The sequence below is a fragment of the Drosophila tropicalis genome, unplaced genomic scaffold, assembly GCF_018151085.1.
Source record: "Drosophila tropicalis isolate 14030-0801.00 unplaced genomic scaffold, ASM1815108v1 contig_878, whole genome shotgun sequence".
In the NCBI taxonomy this organism is placed as follows: Eukaryota; Metazoa; Arthropoda; class Insecta; order Diptera; family Drosophilidae; genus Drosophila; species Drosophila tropicalis.
The window spans coordinates 10195691-10214982 of record NW_027173374.1 but is presented as its reverse complement, the minus strand read 5'-3'; the positions used below and the strand labels follow the sequence as shown (position 1 = coordinate 10214982).

The window sequence follows — 19292 nt, the reverse complement described above, 5'->3', positions numbered from 1 at the left end:
ATGTATTTACATGTACATGGTAGGCAAAGATCATTTCTGTTGAGTTTTTTGGTCAAACTGTCTTTTGTTGAGACTCTTTGTGTGATCAAAAATCGTATTACTCTTTTACGCGACACTCATTTGAGAGCGTCACACGAATGAGTCAATGCAAAGCGCTTGACAAAAAACAATTTAAAACAAAACAAAAAGTGCCGCTCAGAGAGAGATCGTTTCTGGAGAATCTTTTCGGTTTTGATACGAAGCAGAGCATATGAGATTGCGAGCTATGCAATCAACAGCTGTCCCTGCAGGTCAAGTCAAAAACCAACAACATAAGCTTAAATTCGTACGTATGTACATATGTATATATAAGCGAAATTTTTGTTTGTCGACGCGCTTAATTAAAGAAACGATTTTGTCAGAGGCCTGGTGCTCCCAATTCCAATCAGTTGTGCCAGCGCATTCAAAACGTGTGTTACGAGAGACACTGCGGCGCTTCGTCTTAGGCTTGCAGTGCCACCACCATGAAAGCAATCTTGGCTTACATTTTATTGTTGGCCACAAGCTGGCCCAAGCCTGTTGGTAAGAAATTAATAAGCTTATTCACTGACACTTATAATAATTGTGGAAATTCAAATATACAAGTTTGTAAAACTATTAATATTAGCCGGTATTTTAGGAAGTACTTTAAACCGTGTTTACAAGTTTTACAATTTTTTATTAAACTTATAAAAGATAACTATATATAATATATATACATATACATATATATTTAACAGTATCTCTAAGCCAACCCTGCGATCTACGATTAACGAATTATGGAAGTGTTTGTGTTTGCAATCAAACGTATTGCGATTATATGGAACAAACTAATCTCGATGATGACTTACAAATTTTGGTGATTAGCTCTAGCAAGGTAAGGCTATTAAACGAAAATGTGAATTAAACAAGTATAATTTAGAGATTTTTCAATATTTCAGAACGGCTTGCGTTTTAAAAGCACCAAAGGAAGCTTTCAGGACAAGCACATGAACATTTTAGACTATAAACCCAGCAGTGACTATGAAACAGATGCCATTATTGTTGAGGATAATAGAGCCTGGTTACAGCTTTCAAGGAAACGTTAGTATGAACAATTAATTAGTGTATACGGCTAATCCATGAAACCATTTTGGGCTTCTCCAGCTACTCAGAAGATTAAAGTTTCTGTGAAACGTGAACAACGTTATCAGAATATAACCAATTTTGGTGGAGCCTTCACGGGAAGTGTTTCCCATATACTTCAAAAGTTGCCAACGGAACTACAAGATCATGTCTATAGGTAAAGAAAGTTACTTTATCTTTAGACAATTGAAATTTTCTATATACATATATTCGTAGATCTTACTTTCATGCGGATGGAATAGCTTATAATAGCCTTCGCATTACCATAGGTGGTTCCGATTTCGATCTAAAACCATGGGCATATAATGAACAACCGCGCAATGATCCACTTTTAGGTAATTTTACCAAGCTGGATAATCGTGATTTAATCAAAATTCAACAAATGAAACGTCTTAAAACCGTTGGCAATCTGAATACACTTAAAATTATGGCCACTGCCTGGGTGCACCACCCTGGATGAAAAACAATGATCGCTGGACAGGTTTTGGTCAATTAAAAACGGAATATTATGAAACATGGGCTAAATATTATCTCAGGTAGGTATACTGCATTACAGTACACAGCAGTTTAATGAACAATTTTCTGTGTTTTTCTTTTGGCAGATTTCTTGAACTGATGCAGGCTAAAAATATGCCGATTTGGGCCATATCCACTGGTAATGAGCCTTTAAACGGCATTATTGGCTTCTTTTTTGTACGCTTCATGAGCATGGGCTGGACCCCATGGCAGCAGGTAAGCGCGTCATAAATAGATAATGACGATGACATTTTGCATTCATCTTTAATCTCTTTTGGTTGCTGTTTGCTTCTAGGCTATTTGGCTGAACGATTATCTGGGGCCACTCATAAAGAACTCAACGCAAAGTCATGTGCTAATCTTTGGCAATGATGACCAACGCTATACGTATCCCTCCTATTTTCATAAGGTGAATTTATATTTAATTCTCAAGCTTATCTACAATATATGAAGCACTTAGGGACTGCACTTTAAGCCCTTTAGCTCTTCATATAAGGATATGTACATATATATAACTTTAATCGTTATGTTGTATCTAGATGCGTGCCTCTCGTCCAAATGCTTTGGACTATTTGGATGGTCTTGCTGTTCATTGGTATTGGGATGATGTATTTGGCCCCCAACTCATTGATAAGACCCATGAGGAGATGCCAAATAAATTAATATTAAATACAGAATCTTGCGTTGGCGATAAACCATGGCAAACCCATGGCCCGGAGTTGGGCAATTGGGATCGCGGTGAGCAATATATGCGATCATATATGCAAGATTTCCAGCATCATTTCAATGGCTGGCTAGATTGGAATCTAGTGTTAGATGAGCAAGGTGGACCGAATTATGTAAAGAACTATGTGGATGCTCCAATAATTGTGAATACAACGAGTCGTTCGGAGATTTACAAGCAACCAATCTATTATGCCATAGGACATTATTCCAAATTTTTGCCCGAACAATCTGTGCGCATCGAAACTGAGACCAATTTAAGCAATGAATTTGCTCAACTCAAAGTCGTCGGTTTTCTACGTCCGGATGGCACTGTGGTGCTGATCATATACAATGGGTAAGTGGTGGTGTAGTGTCTGGGTTGCTATTTTTAGGGTATCATCATCTGCAAATGGTGATGCTTAAGTGCAGCGACTTAATTGCCCAATGCACTCGAGCCTAAAACGTTGTCAAACTCAATGCACCTAAGTATTTATGTTTGCATCTATTACAGTGAAAATCTGACAGTTGATGTGGCCCTCAAAGATAGTCAAAGTGGAGAATTTAATCTAAGCATTCCGGCACGCTCTTGGCACACAATTTTGTATAAATGAGTTTCCTGGAAATGAGTTAAACTAAGGGATACACCGAGACGAGAGTCCAGCTGCAACACGCTGCCCAAAGGACCAATTAGGATAGGACAACTGAGTAAAACAAACAAAACGGAAGCCCATAAATTGCCTTTAACAGGATAAGAAACGCATATATATACATATGTATATCGAAATACATGTATATTTCAGATCTCCAGAGACATCAAGAGACAAAACGGAAATTTGTTTAAGCTACTTAATTTGCCGTAACGCGTCTGTTTACAATGAAATTTCATTTGCCGTTTAGTTTAATGCATCGTACGAGGGTGGTTACGGATCCGGCAAGTACAAACGGCGGGATACAAAGAATTTGTTGGGATCGGATCAAGTTGAGTGACAACTGCCAGTGGAGCGGCAATAACGGCCAAACCAAAAACTAGACACACATATCTCTTGCATAAATATTTTCCTTAAGTTTTTCTTTAAGATTTCGGTTTTTTTTCTTTTCTGGTTTTATTTTTTTTTTTTTTGGTCTGAAATATGCTCTATAAATATGATTGTCAATTGAGCGGCACGCAAATGCATTTTCCTCACTAGCTAAGTGTCCGTACACACACACACACACACAAAAAAAAAATGGGGCGTTTTATGTAAATCTATAAATTAAGACTTGAAACGTTTATTATTTTAAAACGAATTTGAGTTTTCTTGGTTTGCACTAATAGCGCAAAAAAAAAAAAAAAAGATTTATTTTTAAATATTAAATTAAGCTTATTCAGGTTCTACTTTGTTAAAAAGAAATGACAACCGCATCGAAACAAAGTAAATTATTAGCATTAGTTTGAAAAAAGGTTTAAAAATTAATAGTTTTAAGCAAAACGTTGCCAAATTCAATTACTTTAATTATAGATTTAAATAGATTTTCAAATTGACCCACTTATGTTTTTTTGATTCATTAATTTGTTTAATAAAATAAGTGAGTAACTTGGAACTCATATATAAAGTTAACTATTAATAATCGTCTGAGCTGATGAAATTGTTATTAAAGTTTAAATACAATTGAACTCGTCTAGCCATAAATGAATGTCTAAAGATAATTATAATCAAAGGGCTGGAATATTATGGGGCATATAGGAATATGTATACCCTTTGCTCGATGGGAGCAAACAAAAAGGCAAACAAAAGGGTTTGATATCAATTAAAAAGGTGGCCAAATTTGACAATTTACCTAAAAATGCTCAAAATTAAAAATTTTTTACGTATTTCTGAATAATTTTTGTTAAATATTCTCTTTGACAAGGTGACGACCAAAATCTAAATCACCTTTTTTTAAGGGTATAATAGTTATAATCATGATGGCAATGCAAATGTAAACTGGTTAGTTCGAATTTGAGAGAGAACGAGGCAAACGAAATATTGTTTATTTCAGAGAGCTTATAGCTAATAAGATTTGTTTATACTTAGTTACTCAAATAAACAAAAACAGTGCGGAATGTTCTCTTCGAAGATCGAAGTTCGTAAAACTTATTGGTTCTAATCAACAGAGAAACCAAAGTCGCTTTGATTATCTAAAAGAGTAGCTGAACTTTATTTGTGGTCACGCTGACACGAGTTTTTTAATATAAGAGAATTTTGACATATAAACTCGTGGGATTGGGTTAAAAGAGTTCTGTTTTCAAACAATTGCCCAAGCGGTAAGACACATTATGTCAATGTTATGGTTAAAAATCTCCGAAGGTCTGCGTTGGCAGTATAAGTAAGTTTTGAAATAGAAATATCTTGTAAATGATTTGATTTTTTAACGATTTTTGCAGAACCTATGAACACAAGTTTCATAATTATTGGCGTTCAACGAATGAAACAATTATTGCCAATACAGAATATGGACAAGTGAGGGGCAGCAAGAGAATATCCATCTACGATGTGCCATATTACAGCTTTGAGGGCATTCCATATGCCCAGCCACCGTTGGGTGAGCTGCGTTTTCGTGCTCCTCAACCGCCTAAAGCCTGGGCGGGGATTCGAGATTGTAGAAATATCAAGGACAAGGCCACACAAATGCATTTTCTATTTGATTCCACAGAGGGAACTGAGGATTGTCTTTATCTGAATGTCTACACGAATAATGTGAGTTTAGTTTGCAGTTTACAAAACTATTTTCTTAATGTTTACTTTTGGTGGTTTCAGGTTACTCCAGCCAAGCCACGTCCTGTTATGGTTTGGATACATGGCGGAGGTTTCCAAATTGGCGAGGCTAGCCATGCCTGGCATGGACCCGATTATTTCATCAAGGAAGATGTGATTTTCATATCCATTCAATTTCGCTTGGGTCCATTGGGTTTCCTTAGTCTTAAGTCCCCCGAGTTGAATGTGCCCGGCAATGCTGGCCTTAAGGATCAGTTAATGGCTTTGAAATGGATTAAAAAGAATTGCTCACACTTTGGCGGCGATCCGAATTGTATTACGGTATTTGGAGAGAGTGCAGGAGGCACTTCGGTCAATTATTTAATGCTAACGGATCAAGCAAAGGGTCTTTTCCATCGTGGCATATTGCAATCGGGCTGTGCTGTGGCTCCTTGGGCCTTTAATGGTGACATCACTCACAGAGCTTATCGTTTGGCCAAAGCATCGGGCTACAAGGGACCAGACAATGATAAGGATGTGTTGGACTATTTGCTCAAGGCCAAGGCTACAGATCTCATGTATGTGGCGGAGCATGATTTGAAAGTGGAGGAACGTAATGCCAAGACGTATTTTCTTTTTGGCCCATCATTGGAGCCATACGAGACTGCTGATTGTATGTTACCTAAGCAACCTATAGAGCTATTGAAAAACTGTTGGGGCAATTCAATTCCCATGATGGCAGGCAATACTTCATATGAGGGACTAATCTTTATGCCAGGTAAGATAGATGAGATTAGAGTTAATAGGGTTGAAAACTTAAGAGCTCTTTCTTTGCAGAGGTCAAATTCTTTCCATCGGTGGTCAAGCATGTGGATATTGGCACTCCCTTTATACCAGCCGAATTGATGGCCACAAAACCTAGTGAGCAGCAGATAACCAATTGGAGTACAACAATTCGGAATGCATATCGCACGGAGAAGCTTGCCACGCCTCATAACTATATGGAAGTGAGTAAGAATAAACCTGCAAATGTTTTCAAAATCTAAAAACAAATCGAAAATCATTTTCAGCTCTGCTCCATGCACTATTTCGTTTTTCCAATGATGCGTGTGGCCAATGCTCGACTATCTGATGAGAATAGTGCTCCCCTTTATATCTATCGCTATGATTTCGATTCGGAGAAGATGATCTATCCGTATCGCATTAAGCGCTTGGGTCGCGGTGTTAAGGGCGTCTGTCATGCCGACGATTTGGCCTACTTGTTTGCCTCCATGCATGCCTATCGCCTGCCCAAGGAGAGTCGCGAGTATCGAAACATTGAACGCACTATTGCCATTTGGACACAGTTTGCGGCCACAGGTAATCCGAATACTCAGAGAATTCCTGAAATGGATACGTGGCATCCAGCCAATAAATCAGATAAGGTCCTTAAATGTCTGAACATAAGCGATGATCTGAAATTCATAGATATGCCCGAGTGGCCACATTTGAAAATTTGGGAGAGTCTTTACGATGGCAATGAAGACTTAATACTATCGGGAGGTAAGCTTTAGATTGTTCCTTTGGCAAGACTCAAAGTTTGACTGTATTTATTTTTTAATTAATAAAAATTTCATTAGTAAAAAGTTAAATTATTTAACATTTCGAAAACCCAAATGATTATGTGTATCCATGAGTACTTATAGTAACTGAAGATCAAAAGTCTCTCTAGGCTACATAATAATGATATTAAATTACTTTTCTCATACTACTCAATTAAACCAATGTTTTTAATAATTCAAAATTAAGATGTTTGTAGAGGAGCCTGCCTTGGTGGCATGTTATTCCGTCTTTATTTTCACATTTTGTTTGAATATTCCCATTAAAAGACATTCATCATAGGCTATTTAAGATGTCGGAGGGGCTTTCCAATGGTTCTTCTTTTGTTTTAAGAGAAAACAGTTCTCAAGTGGTTACAGCAAAATACACTTATCAGCAATGAGTGTGTCAATTACATGCAGCAGCCTCACACAACCTCCACCCTTTCTTCGTTTTCTTTTTGGGAGTGATCTGGAGAGGATTTTGATGGCAATGTGTTGAGTAGTTGAGTGTGGAATATATGTATATACATACACATAAATGTGTGTTTGGTTAATGAGGCTCATTATTAATATGGCAACGATATGTTTGGTGTCATAAGCAATAAGAATGCTGCAGCTAGGGAATTTACACGCGTTGAGCCCCATCATCCAAAAAGAAAGATCAAAGCATATGTATGTATGAATGTCCCAGTGCCAGTCTTGGGTCTCAGTCTGTCCCAATTGCAGTTGAAGTCCCATGGCCATAATGTGTTATGAGTTATTTGGAGAAGTCACAAAGAGGCAAACTGATCCGCTTCCTGGCCATGTCGCGTGCTTGTCAGCAGCTGACAGCGTCATGTCACAGCAATTTGCTGATCTGTAGGTGTTCCATGTCAACTTGAGCAATAGCAAATGGGCAGGAGGAACGCATCAGCACCTACTTCTACTCCTACTCAACATGTCGATGTAATGCCCTGTGACAGGCACTCAAATTGAATGCTCAGTCCCAGAAGCAGAAAACAGAAAACAGAACTCTGGATACCATTTAGCATCAGATTTATTTCAAGCATAAAACGCCGATCGCATTTCAAAGGGAGAGACGGGACTGACTATCCGACTGACTGACTGAGGGGCTGGGAGACGAAGTGCTTCACTTAAGTGGCTCACGGGGTACCCGGCGCCGGATGTGCGCTATCATTGCCCCATCACTGCTGCTCTACTGCTCTGTCGGCAAGTTGTAAATACGCGTAGATATATGTATGTATACCTACAGACATGGAAAAAGGGAACAATTTTCGTATTTTCCCAACTATTTTTCCTAACACCCCCTCCCAATGGCAGATAAGATTAGATTATTCGGCTTCAGTGTCTCCGGAGCATAGGCAAATTAGCCAAATGCTAGTTAGCCATCATCACAATGCGACGTCCGCTCTCACCAATATTGGCCAAAGTTGCCGAGCAGGAGCTAAACGAAACTCCCGATAGGATACAGCAGGATATTATCATCTTACGGGTCTGGATACGTCAACAGCCGCATTTGCGTGCCCGGACCGATGATGACTTTCTCATAGCCTTTCTGCGACGCTGTCGCTACAGTCTCGAGGAGACAAAACGACGCATAGATCGTTATTTTACCTATTATAATCTCTTTCCCGAGATTATGAATAATCGCTGTGTGACGCAACGACTGTTGGACATTAATCGCTTGGGGTAAGTTGTCGTTATTGGCAAGGGAAATTAAAGATGATGCAACTTCAATTGACTCTTTCAGTGTGTGCCTCTATCCCGATATGCCAAAATGCGATAATCGTACGGCCTTATTTATTGCACGTTTCGGCCATTTCGATCCCAATCTATATATGTTGCGTGAGATTTACCATTTCTCATCGATGGCCATGGAAATTGTTGCCTTGGAGAATGATTATGCATCTGTGGCGGGCATTTGCGAAATAATTGATCTCGAGGGAGTCAGTTCGGATAAGATGAGACGTTTCGACAAAGTTTTCTTTCGCAAATGGTGGAATTGGCTCTACCATTGTAGTCCTTTGAAAATTAAGGAAATGTATATTATCAATATGCCCAAGGATATACAGAGTACGATTATGTTCTTGTATAATGTCCTTAGTATGCAAGTTAACTATCCGGTGGGTGCAAAGTTAATCTTCTCTCGGAATTATTTACTTATCAGCTTACTCTGTAGATACGCGTTTTAAAGTCTAGTGAAGAGTTGTTCGAGCATATTGGCAAGGAATGTCTGCCCGAGGAATATGGTGGCACCAATGGACACATGGCCGAGTGTATTGCCTATATGGAGGATCTGTTGAATAGTTATCGTGGATATTTTGAGCAGGATTGTCGTTATGGGACAATTGAGGAACTACGTCATGGTGAAATTGCCACATATGAGGCGGAATTTGGTGCCAGTGGTTCGTTTCGTAAGCTAAACTGGGATTGACACTGACATACATACATACAGACATAATATATACACATACATACATACCTACTTATACACCTACATATATATCTCTGATAATAATTCTAAGCTCTGCTGTAGTCGATCAATTAAAGATAATGTCACTTATCGTCTAATTCGTCTATTGGTATCTACATATGTATGTATAACTAACTATATGTATAAAGGGGGGTATTCTTTTGCTTATATTTACAAGGCGTCGACGCTTTTGCCGATAAGATATCGTTGGACTGCATCGGCGAACTAACCACAAAATTATACGTCAACCCGTTCGGCATTCGTTTACCAGACATTAAACCTATCGCATGGCGGCGTTGACATTACGACCTCTGAGTCCTCAGCTTCTGGTCTTGGCCAAAGCCGAGTGCAATGAACAGGAAACGGAGCGTGAGAATTTCATAGTTAATCTACAGACATGGATTAACAAATCGCCACATCTGAAAGCTCCCACCGATGAACTATTACTGTTGGCCTTCCTGCGTCGTTGCCGTTACAGTCAGGAGGAGACAAAGCGACGTTTCGATAACTATTACTCACTGCGAGGTGTCTTTCCCGAGGTCTTGGGCTCCCGGCAGGTGGATGACGCTTTGCTAGCCCAACATCAAAGAGGGTAAGTACTCTTGACACAATATCCTTGTGCTTTTACTATAAAGTTTCTCTGTTTTCCCTCTCAGTCTACACATAATCCCTGCTCGTCCAGTTGGTCCCAATGGACCAAGAGTTATAATTTCACAATTCAAACAAATCGATTCAAAGAAATCAAATCCGCGTGAGGCATTTAAATTACTCTTCATACTCCTGGAACTTTTGGCTTTGGAATGTGACAATGCTGGAATTGCTGGTCTTATTTATGTGATCGATGCTCGTGATGTGAGCATGGAGCAAATGATGCAGTACGATCCATTTCTACTGAAGAAGACCTTCAGTCTGGTGGATCAATGTATGCCTCTGCGTTTCGTTGAGATTCACATGATTAATATGCGACGCGAGGGTGTGGCTGTCTTTAATTTTGTTACCAAATTTCTGCCCTCCCAACTGCCCTGGAAGGTGAGGCACATTGACATTGGAGTACACAAATTGTTAACTAAATATTCACACATTCTTATCTCTCACTCTAGTTTATGGTGCACAAGAAATCGGAGGATCTATATGAACATTTGCCGCGTGAGGCCATGACCATTGAATATGGTGGCACGAATGGTTATCAGGCCGAAGCCTTGGACTATTGGCGTCAGCAGTTGGAGGCACACAGGGATTATTTTGCCAAGGATACCCAATATGGGACAAACGAAAAGTTACGTGTTGGCCTGGCCAATGCCTGGTCCAGTGGCGAACTTAGCGGCATGACTGGATCATTTCGTAAGCTGGAACTAGACTGAGAGAGAGAGTTGTTTCCATTTGTTTATTAAATTAATTACTAAAAGTCATAAAAATAATTTAGTTCTACATATTTATACAATATTTCACTGGGGAGCGTATGTTTGTATCTCGTTGTATCCTTGGACAAACTTATCATTTACGTTTACAATTAACTAAACTCTGTGGGATGTGAGGCGATGTGATGACTGAGTGGGTTTCTTTGCGGGCTTAGGTACTACATTTCCTTTTGAAATTCGTATGCAGGGAACTACCTAAAGATGATGATGATGATGATGTTGTTGCTGATCCTCCAGCTGCTATTGCAGATCCTGGTGAGGTTTTTGTAGACTGGGCGGATGTTGTTGTTGTTGCTGAGGGTGTGGCAATTGCTGAGCTCTTATTAATACTCTGAACAATTAGATTAAGGCAATCCAAACTGGAGCCATTAGCACTACTTTCACCATCTGAATACAAAATGGGGTAAATTAATAGAAACTTAGTTCAAATATAATCAAATATATATAAATTTTTACCTGAATATTGTCCATATTTCTCTAAATGTTTGTTATAGTAACTCAACTTATCCTCCAAATAGGCCCCAGCATAAGAACTCTAAAAGCAAAATGGAATAGAAATGCATAAGAAAATCAAGAAAGTAAGTAAAAAAGTTGTCACAACGACTTCTTTATACCATGCACCAAGTAAAACAACTAAGCATTTCTAATATGTATAAGTTACTATGATCCTTATCCATCAGAAAAGCTTTCTCCTTTCTGTTACATACATTATGTCGCCTTCAATACACCATTCCACCCCCTAGATGCTGGGTATTGAAATTACTTGTGTCAGTTTGGCCACTAAGTGTCATCAAATATCAAGTCTAACGATGAGATTAAGCCAAAAAATTTATGTCAAAAGTTGCCAGAGATTTAGCCAATTAAAATGCATTGAACCAGGGCAAGAATTGCATTGTCCGTGAGGAATGGGGCAGAATGGTTGCCTCTTATTAGCAATTAAATTAAATTTACGCATACGCAGACGACAAGTCAGCCAGAGATGCCCCCCGGAGATTTCATTGTTGCACCAAAGGGGGTAGGGGCCAAGGGGTGAGGGAAATTTTTCATTAGAAAAATTTGCTTAAACAAATTATAATTGCACAACTCCTCCTGGGTGGTGTTTGCCTTTGGCTAGAGTCCTCTCCTTTCCCTCTGCTAAAAAGGCGACGAAAGAGATGCAGACACAGCGTCTGCAAGGATCGGGACTTTACAGACATGTCTATATATACAGAAACATGTGTATCTATTGTGTGTGTATGGTTTTTCGTTTATATTTATAGGCGGTTTGACATGAAAACAACACCAAAAGAATATAGAGACCGGGGCAGGGGCATGAGCAAGGGTGTCTGGTGAGGGGAAACCCGGCACACAAGCACTCATACTGCACTTTTATAAAGCGATTTATCATTTTCCGAGCGTTTAGTGACAGCGTGCGCTCGATATGCGACAATTCTTATATATTTATACACACACACACACACACACACCTACATATAGAGCTATGTATGTGTCTACATATCTACTTGTGGAATTTTTGTTTGATTTCATTTTATATCTCTGAATGAAATGCCACTTATCATTCGTAGCATTTTATGAGTTGCGTAAAGATTTTAAGCCACTTTTTGGCGCGCTTCTCTATATAAATGTTCGATATGTAACGGATATGCGGCATTATGCGATTTTTTCTTTGGTTTCTCTGTAAATCGAAAAACATTGGGGCATTGAGAAAAATTTTCTAAACTTCTTGGAAATCCCCTTCTTAAAATCGGTTATAAATATATTTATATAAATTTCCTTGGAAACGCTGAAAATATCTCGATACGTTGTGTTGCACTCTTGATATTAAAAACTTTTCGAAACTTACTCGAAAATAACAAAAATCAACCGAAATAACTTATATTCCATAGTTATATTTTCCTTATCCTTATGACAATTACTAACTTTAGAGAGAAATATCAGAGAAACATGTCCATTTATTTTGTAAACTTTAGCCAACTTCAACAAAGAAGTTCGTTTATAAAGATGTGATCCAGTTTTGAATAACAAATTGAGTACAAATCGAAATCTACTTTCAAATAATCAAAACTTTGTCAAAATTTTTATTATTTCTTTGCCTGAAATTCTATAAAATAAACTTTAATAAGTTGATGATTCCGTTTGATCCTTAATGAAAGCCAAGAATATATTAGGATAACATTTGAAGAATATGCGCCTTTTTATATATATTTCTAAATCATCAATGATTTAATATACTTTCAAAAATGGACACTATTTTAATGACTTATACCTTTAATTAATCTAACCAATTTTTGCCAACAAGTAAACAGCTCAAGAACTCTAAGAAATCCCTGATAATTGTGAATTATAATAAACAACTTTGTGTAGATTAAGCAAAGAAATATTGTAAAACAACTTGAAGATACACTTCTAACATTTATTGTTATGATTGAGTTCTGAAAACAACATTTTCTTATCACACAATTGATAGCCCTTGATAGACAATGACTGAACGCCAAAGATGTTGGATTGAAATCCTCTTCTTTCTCCAATTATGAGTCACTGTACTACTGTGACCACTGTATAGAAAGAATGTCTTTTGTGTATATTGAGTCATGGCCATTATTTGGATTAATGATTGCAGATGGTTATGGTTTCGATAGAAACCCGAAAATGCTGATAATGACTGTGGGAATTGTTTAATAGACGTCACTTTGGCCACTTCAATATTGGCCAGGTGCTATTCGCTTTAAGTACGTACGTAATTTATGGCTGATTATAGGTAAAACCAGTGCAAAAATGTTAGATTGGCAAATTAGCAGGAAAAATGTAAAAAATAAAAACCATTCAAATGTTAAGTAGAAAGAAATGGCTGCTTATACATAAATATGAATTTTAAAGTGCATATGAATGAATTTGAACTTTTTGAGATGGATAGATAGATTGTCAGTCAAGCAACATCATCCCTTCCATTTTGCCATTTCATCCTCCTCTCTGTTTGCATTGGCATAGTGCCAGTTTTTAATCAAACTATGGGAGCACATTAATATCTGTCCATAGGACCCCAACTTTAGCAATGTACAAATATGCAAAAGTTTTATGGTAAATTAACAAATTTGTACATTAAAAACATGTGAAAAACTCAAACAAACTGCATGGAAATCAGTCAGTCAGAGGCCATACTTTTCTCAGTCTCAGTCTCAGTCTCTCTCTCTTGCGGAGACAAGGCAAATATTTTGAGGTTGTTCGCATAATTGTTGACAATTTGTTTGTGCTGACTTGTAACACCTTTTTCTTTTTACTTTTCTTCTTCCCTTGTCATGTTTTTCCTGTGCAATTTGTCAACTGACAGATAGAAAACTATAGTATTAAACGAAATCAAGGCAATCGGCCCCTCCTCCTTTTGCGCAAGTTTTCCATATGACACGATTTCACAGATCTCATTTCTGATTGTTAGATGTTTGCCTTTTGAATCGGTATTTTGGTATTTTCTTCCCCTTTTTGTAAGGGGGAAAACAAATTTGTTATAATTAATTTACAACACGATTTTCGTTTAGAGTTTTTCTTCCCCACCAAAGAAATGAAGAGAAAGAAAAAAAAAGTGGAGAAAAATTAAAAAGGGGGAAGAAATTTATTTATTACATTTCACTAAAGGCCGACAACGACCTCCCAACTGAGCTTCAAAAAAAGGAAAGAGGGATCCAGATGCTTGCTGCTCTCTTTTTGGTTTTCCTTTCGGTTATAATTCATAATTTTTTTTTTGTAGTAGGTATTAAGCAGAAAACCTGGACGAGGTAGGTTTTCTTTTTTGCTTCAAGGAGCTTATTAAGTTGCCCGTCAACGGGGGGCATAAATTTTCGTGTGTTAATTCAAATACAAAGTAGAAGATGAAAACACAGATCGAGATCAATGTGAGGGGAAATTGGATGGGAACTTGGTCGGTTACGTATACGTAGTATTTCTATTTTCATGTCGCGCTGCCTGAGACCCTGAGACAGAGATTTTTGATGAATGTGCATGTGTCGGCGAAAGAAAGAAAAATGTACGAAAACGTTTTTCATGCATGAGGTTTTTACGAGAAAATAATTGCGGAACATTTTCCCATTTTCCTGTCCTATGCGACGCACACTAATATTAATTGGCATTCAGATAGAGAAAACCAAAAAACTTACCAGATAATCGGACTGGCAGACTTTGCCGCTTAAATTGGGCGCCAGATTGTCGCCATCTCGTGTGGGCGTGGATTCCTATTTGAAAGCATTAGAATGCATTATTTAACTATATAGAACTGACAACCGATTAGTCCTGATAACATACCTGAAGTAAATCCTCTAAACTTTCAATGTACTCAATGGCATTGCGTAAGATTTCAACCTTGGGTAGACGTTGATTGGGATTGGAGGATGTGCGTCGCTTTAGAATCTCAAATGCCTCGTTAACCTAGAAAGAGATAAAAATGCATCAGAATAATAATAATAATAACACTAATAGCAGGAGCTGAAGCAGAAGTGCCAAATCAATTAAACCCCATCAAAGAAAATCATAGAAATCCATTAGTTAGGCATGTCATAAAAACCAATATACATATTAAGCATACGCCCAGTGAGCCCATGTTCATATTTAAGTGGCTATTTAATAAAACATATTTTAAATTAAATAGCGCATAAAAATATCAACAATTAAAATGTTGGTTTAGCTGTTCTTTATGATGGGCAAGAAGTGTCAGTCAGTCGCACTGTCAACCGTCCAACCCCCATCCCCTCCGAGAAGATTCAGACACCATCTCAGTCGCATCCCACCTCCTCCCCCATCTCCTATCTGCCGTTTTATTAGTTAATGGCTCTATGTGGAGCTATAAATACATACAACTCGGCCTTTCGGTTGATCCAAAACTTTTACGATTTCAACTCATAAATGTTGCGGCAGTTTCTTGTTCTTGTGTCGTTTAGCACTTGGCAAATCCTTCAGTCTGGTTTTAATACGCTTGTTGGGTGGTTTTTCTGTGTATGTTTTTATGCACCCTAAGTAGGGCCCTCCTTTTTTGTTTTCCATGTAATTAAGATTAAGTGCCAAATGAATACTAATGACATTTATGCTATCGATGTGTTCATTTCTATATTGCAACATTGTAGCCCCCCCAATACTCGGAAAAGTAGTCTAAAATACTAAAAGGGAGGTTAAAGGGGTAATTTTAGGATATAAAACTATGTACATTTAAAATAACAACAAGTTATATGACAATATGTGGCAACAAATAATATTTAGGCAAATATCTATAATTTTTACTAATTTTATAATTCAAATAAACATGTTTTGGTGCAAATTTTACTTCAACTTTTATGAATTGCGCAAAAATCTAGCATTCCTATCTAAAATTCGTTATTAATTGCCCATTATTCTAGAATTTGTTGTCTTTGTATCTTAATTTATTTATACTGTTAATGATAAAATACATGCAGTTATTTTATTTATATCAATTTTGTTTTGCAATTGTCAGAATATTCAAAAAGCATTGCATACTATTAAGGGAAATAAAGTAATTGTAAATGTTGATTAAACTAAAACTTCCAAAACTTAGAACTTAAAAAATGTAAATAAAAAATTAAGAAATTACTTTAGTAGAAATTTACAAAAATATTGGAAATTAAACTTCAAAAACATAAACTTTGTTTAGTGATTTCTTTTAATATGTGACTATTTTTTTAAGACAAATCTAATTGTTTATTAACTTTATTAGAGATATTAAATAGATCAATAGATATTAATTTAATCAGATGGTGAAATAAGCAAATATGACTGTCAAACCAAAAATTTGTGAAATGTGATTAATGTTTGAGTGTCAAATAAAAATTATGTATAATATCTACTCTATAAAATTTAAAATAAAACTGATCAAGCCTCGTGTCCATTTAGGCTAGTAAAATACTACTAGTAGTAGAAATATGACTAATAATGGCTTAGACTTGAAACGAAAATCGATCAACGAACTTTTAAACTCAAGAATTTAGTATTTTATAATTGCAATACATGCTATATAGAAAGTCTAAATCTGATTTCGATTAATAGAGAGTTATCAAGGCAAATTTTCTACGTAATTAGTATAGGATAACAGAATTATATTGGCCAAATCATAGCCCGTAATGCAAAAAATCCCCATTTCTTTAAATATCCAAAGTAACTAAAAGTCTTCCTAACCTCAGTCTACAATAAGAAGTAATGGGTCCATAAGACTAACTTGATTCTCACCTTTCGCAGTCTTCTACGCTCTCGCATGGTGGCCGCTTTGCGTCGATCGACGGTTACGCTTTTCTTTTTGCAAGCCTTGCAGGCCCACGTTAGGCAGGGACGGGATGATTGGGCCGAGGCACAAACCAAAGGGGCAAGGACATGCTCCTCCGAGCTGAGACTACTGTTCTCATCGTCATAGTCGGTGGTATAGATGGGCGAAGAGAGTTCCTTTGCTTGATTATCCGAGTCCAATGATTGGTGATTATAGTTGCACGCGGAGGCGGTGGTTGGGCTACTGAGATCGCCACCAGAATTGCCGACGGCATTGAACCGACTGAAGAAATGTTGCAACGTTTGATTGGCATTCGTATGGGAGTGTGGTTGTAAATGTGGATGGACGTGATGATGTGATGTGTTCAACATGTTGTGATTATTATAATCATAGGCTGGATAATGATTGTATTCCTGTTTAATGTTGCCATTATCAGTGGGCATTTCATTTGCATTATTATATTTGGTCATGATGCACTTCACTCCAAAGACACTTTACACTGCACTTCACTTGATTTGGCACGAGTGACGTTGACGGAGATGGAGACGGAGACAGAGACAGAAACAGAGACCGGAGAGACAACGAAAAAAATGACAACCGACGTCTGCGACAAACGCAACACATTTGGTTGACAAAATTGCTTTAGTTTGTTCTTTTTCTTGTATTGAGCAGATCCCCAGATGTGTTCACCGATCTCTGCATTTTGAGTGGCTGTTTGGGATGATTCTGCTCTCGAGTGGTTTCTATTTTTAAAGCCGAACGCCATTTGGTCTTCTAAAACGGAAGGACGCTAATACAAAACCATTGAGTGCCATCAAGCCACACCCACTAACTTAGAGAAAATGAGAACTACCGAGCGATAGAGAGGGAGAGAACAGTGAGGAGGGAAGAAAGTAAATGGAGGATTTTCTGCTCAATGAAAAGCTGTTTGTGAAAGGCTTAGCTCGTTTATTTATTAGAAGGAAATCAAATAAATTTAAACAAAGAAAAAATATACCTGGCCTGACGATGCGAGCAAAACATAAATTTGTCTTGGAAAAACAATTTCGTTAATGTGACATTTTAAATGGAGACTATCCACCAAAATCGCCCGCCCCAATAGAAAAAAAAAATTGCCGTGTTTTTCCAGCCCTCTCCTCCCCCTCAAAGAAAAACAAATTGAGCTGAAAATGAAAATAGGGAAAATTCAAATAATACCCACACACACACACAAAAAGAAGCAAAAAAAATAAAAATAGGTATTCGTATCCCCCTCAAACACACACACACACAATTAAAATTTGTTTATTTATCACCACTCAAACAAAATATATATCTTTGGAAATCACCTTTAAATCTTCTCGAATGATATTGTAAATCTTTTGTCTTAGCTCTTGCGGTTTTTTTTTCCACCATTTGTCGTTGATAAATGCTTTGTTTTGATATGATTTGATTTTATATTGTACAACATTTTGAGAAAGCGATAGCAAGAGTGACAATTATTCAATATTTTGGTTTAATCATCATGAATACTATTTGAATACAGCAAAAACTGCAGAATTCCAGATGACACATTCTGAATTTGGATTGCTAGCTTATTAGACTTACATATTTTGGTAAGTATTTAACCAGCAAGTCCCGCATTGTCCTTAGTCCTATCGTATATAGAGAACAGCTGCCCGTAACTGGATCTTAATCCATCGCCAGCATTTCAAGAGTGACTGCTCAAATTGTTTAACTTGTAGTGTTCACTTTCATTGTCAATTGCGAAGCTATAATGATGGGCAGAACGTTCGTTTCCATGGGAGTCAATAAAAAGAATGGACAGCCCATGGGAAAGTGTTGATGTAAGAATCAGACTCGGAAATTGGTCATAGAAACATTCGCTGTTGTCTTCCCAATCTCGGTTGAACGTGAATTTGTTCGCATTCGAATGACTAACAAATAGTTTCTGGCCGGGCAACTTCAGATTCGTCTATGGGCTCTATGCAGGAAAACGGAATATTACTTTATGAATTTAAATAATTTTCTGTAGATACAATTACCATTATTATCTTGTATTAAACTGTTTGATAATGGAATTACAGAAATATTACTTAAACATTGCATTATTTTTGCTTATATAGCTGAGGAATGGCTCATCTGTAAGATTTTATTTTAAATATTCTCTATGTTCTGCTCCTGCGATTTCTCCTTGTGCTGGTTTGGACTATGATGTCATACGTTTGAATTCCGCGCCACAAAGTGGAAAATTAAAACGAGTGGGTCGCTCTGTTTTGGGTATTGATATGTGCAGGTGGCGCCAGTGTGCAAAGAATGGCGCTCTCTAGCAGCTATGTAGTTATTTGAAATTAACAGTTTTGAAAGAAGTTAATTAACGAGAGGGTTAAAATAATGTTAACTAATTCAAATGACCAACTTTTTGTTACAAACGTAATAAAATATGTTGTAGAAAATTATTCCCTTTTATTATTGCTGATTTCTTTATCTATTGCCAAAAAAAGGGGG

The 19292-nt window shown here is 37.3% G+C and overlaps 5 protein-coding genes across 5 annotated transcripts; 4 read left to right on the top strand and 1 right to left on the bottom strand.

Moving 5' to 3' along the window:
* The first annotated feature begins 222 nt into the window (after nucleotides 1-222).
* Nucleotides 223-4018, top strand: Gba1b (Glucocerebrosidase 1b). The gene is given in 10 exon segments (XM_068300090.1): nucleotides 223-561; nucleotides 759-895; nucleotides 960-1101; nucleotides 1165-1300; nucleotides 1360-1583; nucleotides 1586-1679; nucleotides 1746-1875; nucleotides 1955-2068; nucleotides 2199-2719; nucleotides 2876-4018. Coding segments are annotated over 10 exon segments (1656 nt in total). The 5' UTR covers nucleotides 223-503; the 3' UTR covers nucleotides 2976-4018.
* Nucleotides 4019-4666: 648 nt separating this feature from the next.
* On the top strand, nucleotides 4667-6631 carry LOC137583795 (esterase B1-like). Its single transcript, XM_068298929.1, has 5 exons — nucleotides 4667-4710; nucleotides 4769-5081; nucleotides 5142-5856; nucleotides 5916-6085; nucleotides 6149-6631. Exons 1-5 carry the CDS (start codon nucleotides 4667-4669, stop codon nucleotides 6629-6631), a joined length of 1725 nt encoding a protein of 574 aa, XP_068155030.1.
* A 1423-nt stretch (nucleotides 6632-8054) lies between these two features.
* On the top strand, nucleotides 8055-9092 carry LOC137585623 (alpha-tocopherol transfer protein-like). Its single transcript, XM_068301455.1, has 3 exons — nucleotides 8055-8347; nucleotides 8409-8781; nucleotides 8838-9092. The coding sequence occupies exons 1-3, from the start codon at nucleotides 8055-8057 to the stop codon at nucleotides 9090-9092; spliced, it is 921 nt and encodes a 306-aa protein (XP_068157556.1).
* A 313-nt stretch (nucleotides 9093-9405) lies between these two features.
* Nucleotides 9406-10563, top strand: LOC137584817 (alpha-tocopherol transfer protein-like). The gene is made up of 3 exons (XM_068300382.1): nucleotides 9406-9723; nucleotides 9788-10160; nucleotides 10232-10563. The coding sequence occupies exons 1-3, from the start codon at nucleotides 9419-9421 to the stop codon at nucleotides 10490-10492; spliced, it is 939 nt and encodes a 312-aa protein (XP_068156483.1). The 5' UTR covers nucleotides 9406-9418; the 3' UTR covers nucleotides 10493-10563.
* On the bottom strand, nucleotides 10502-17415 carry nau (nautilus). Its single transcript, XM_068300381.1, has 5 exons — nucleotides 16772-17415; nucleotides 14843-14965; nucleotides 14698-14772; nucleotides 11006-11084; nucleotides 10502-10936 (listed from the first exon to the last, which is right to left on the bottom strand). The coding sequence occupies exons 1-5, from the start codon at nucleotides 17273-17275 to the stop codon at nucleotides 10701-10703; spliced, it is 1017 nt and encodes a 338-aa protein (XP_068156482.1). The 5' UTR covers nucleotides 17276-17415; the 3' UTR covers nucleotides 10502-10700.
* Between the last annotated feature and the right edge of the window lie 1877 nt (nucleotides 17416-19292).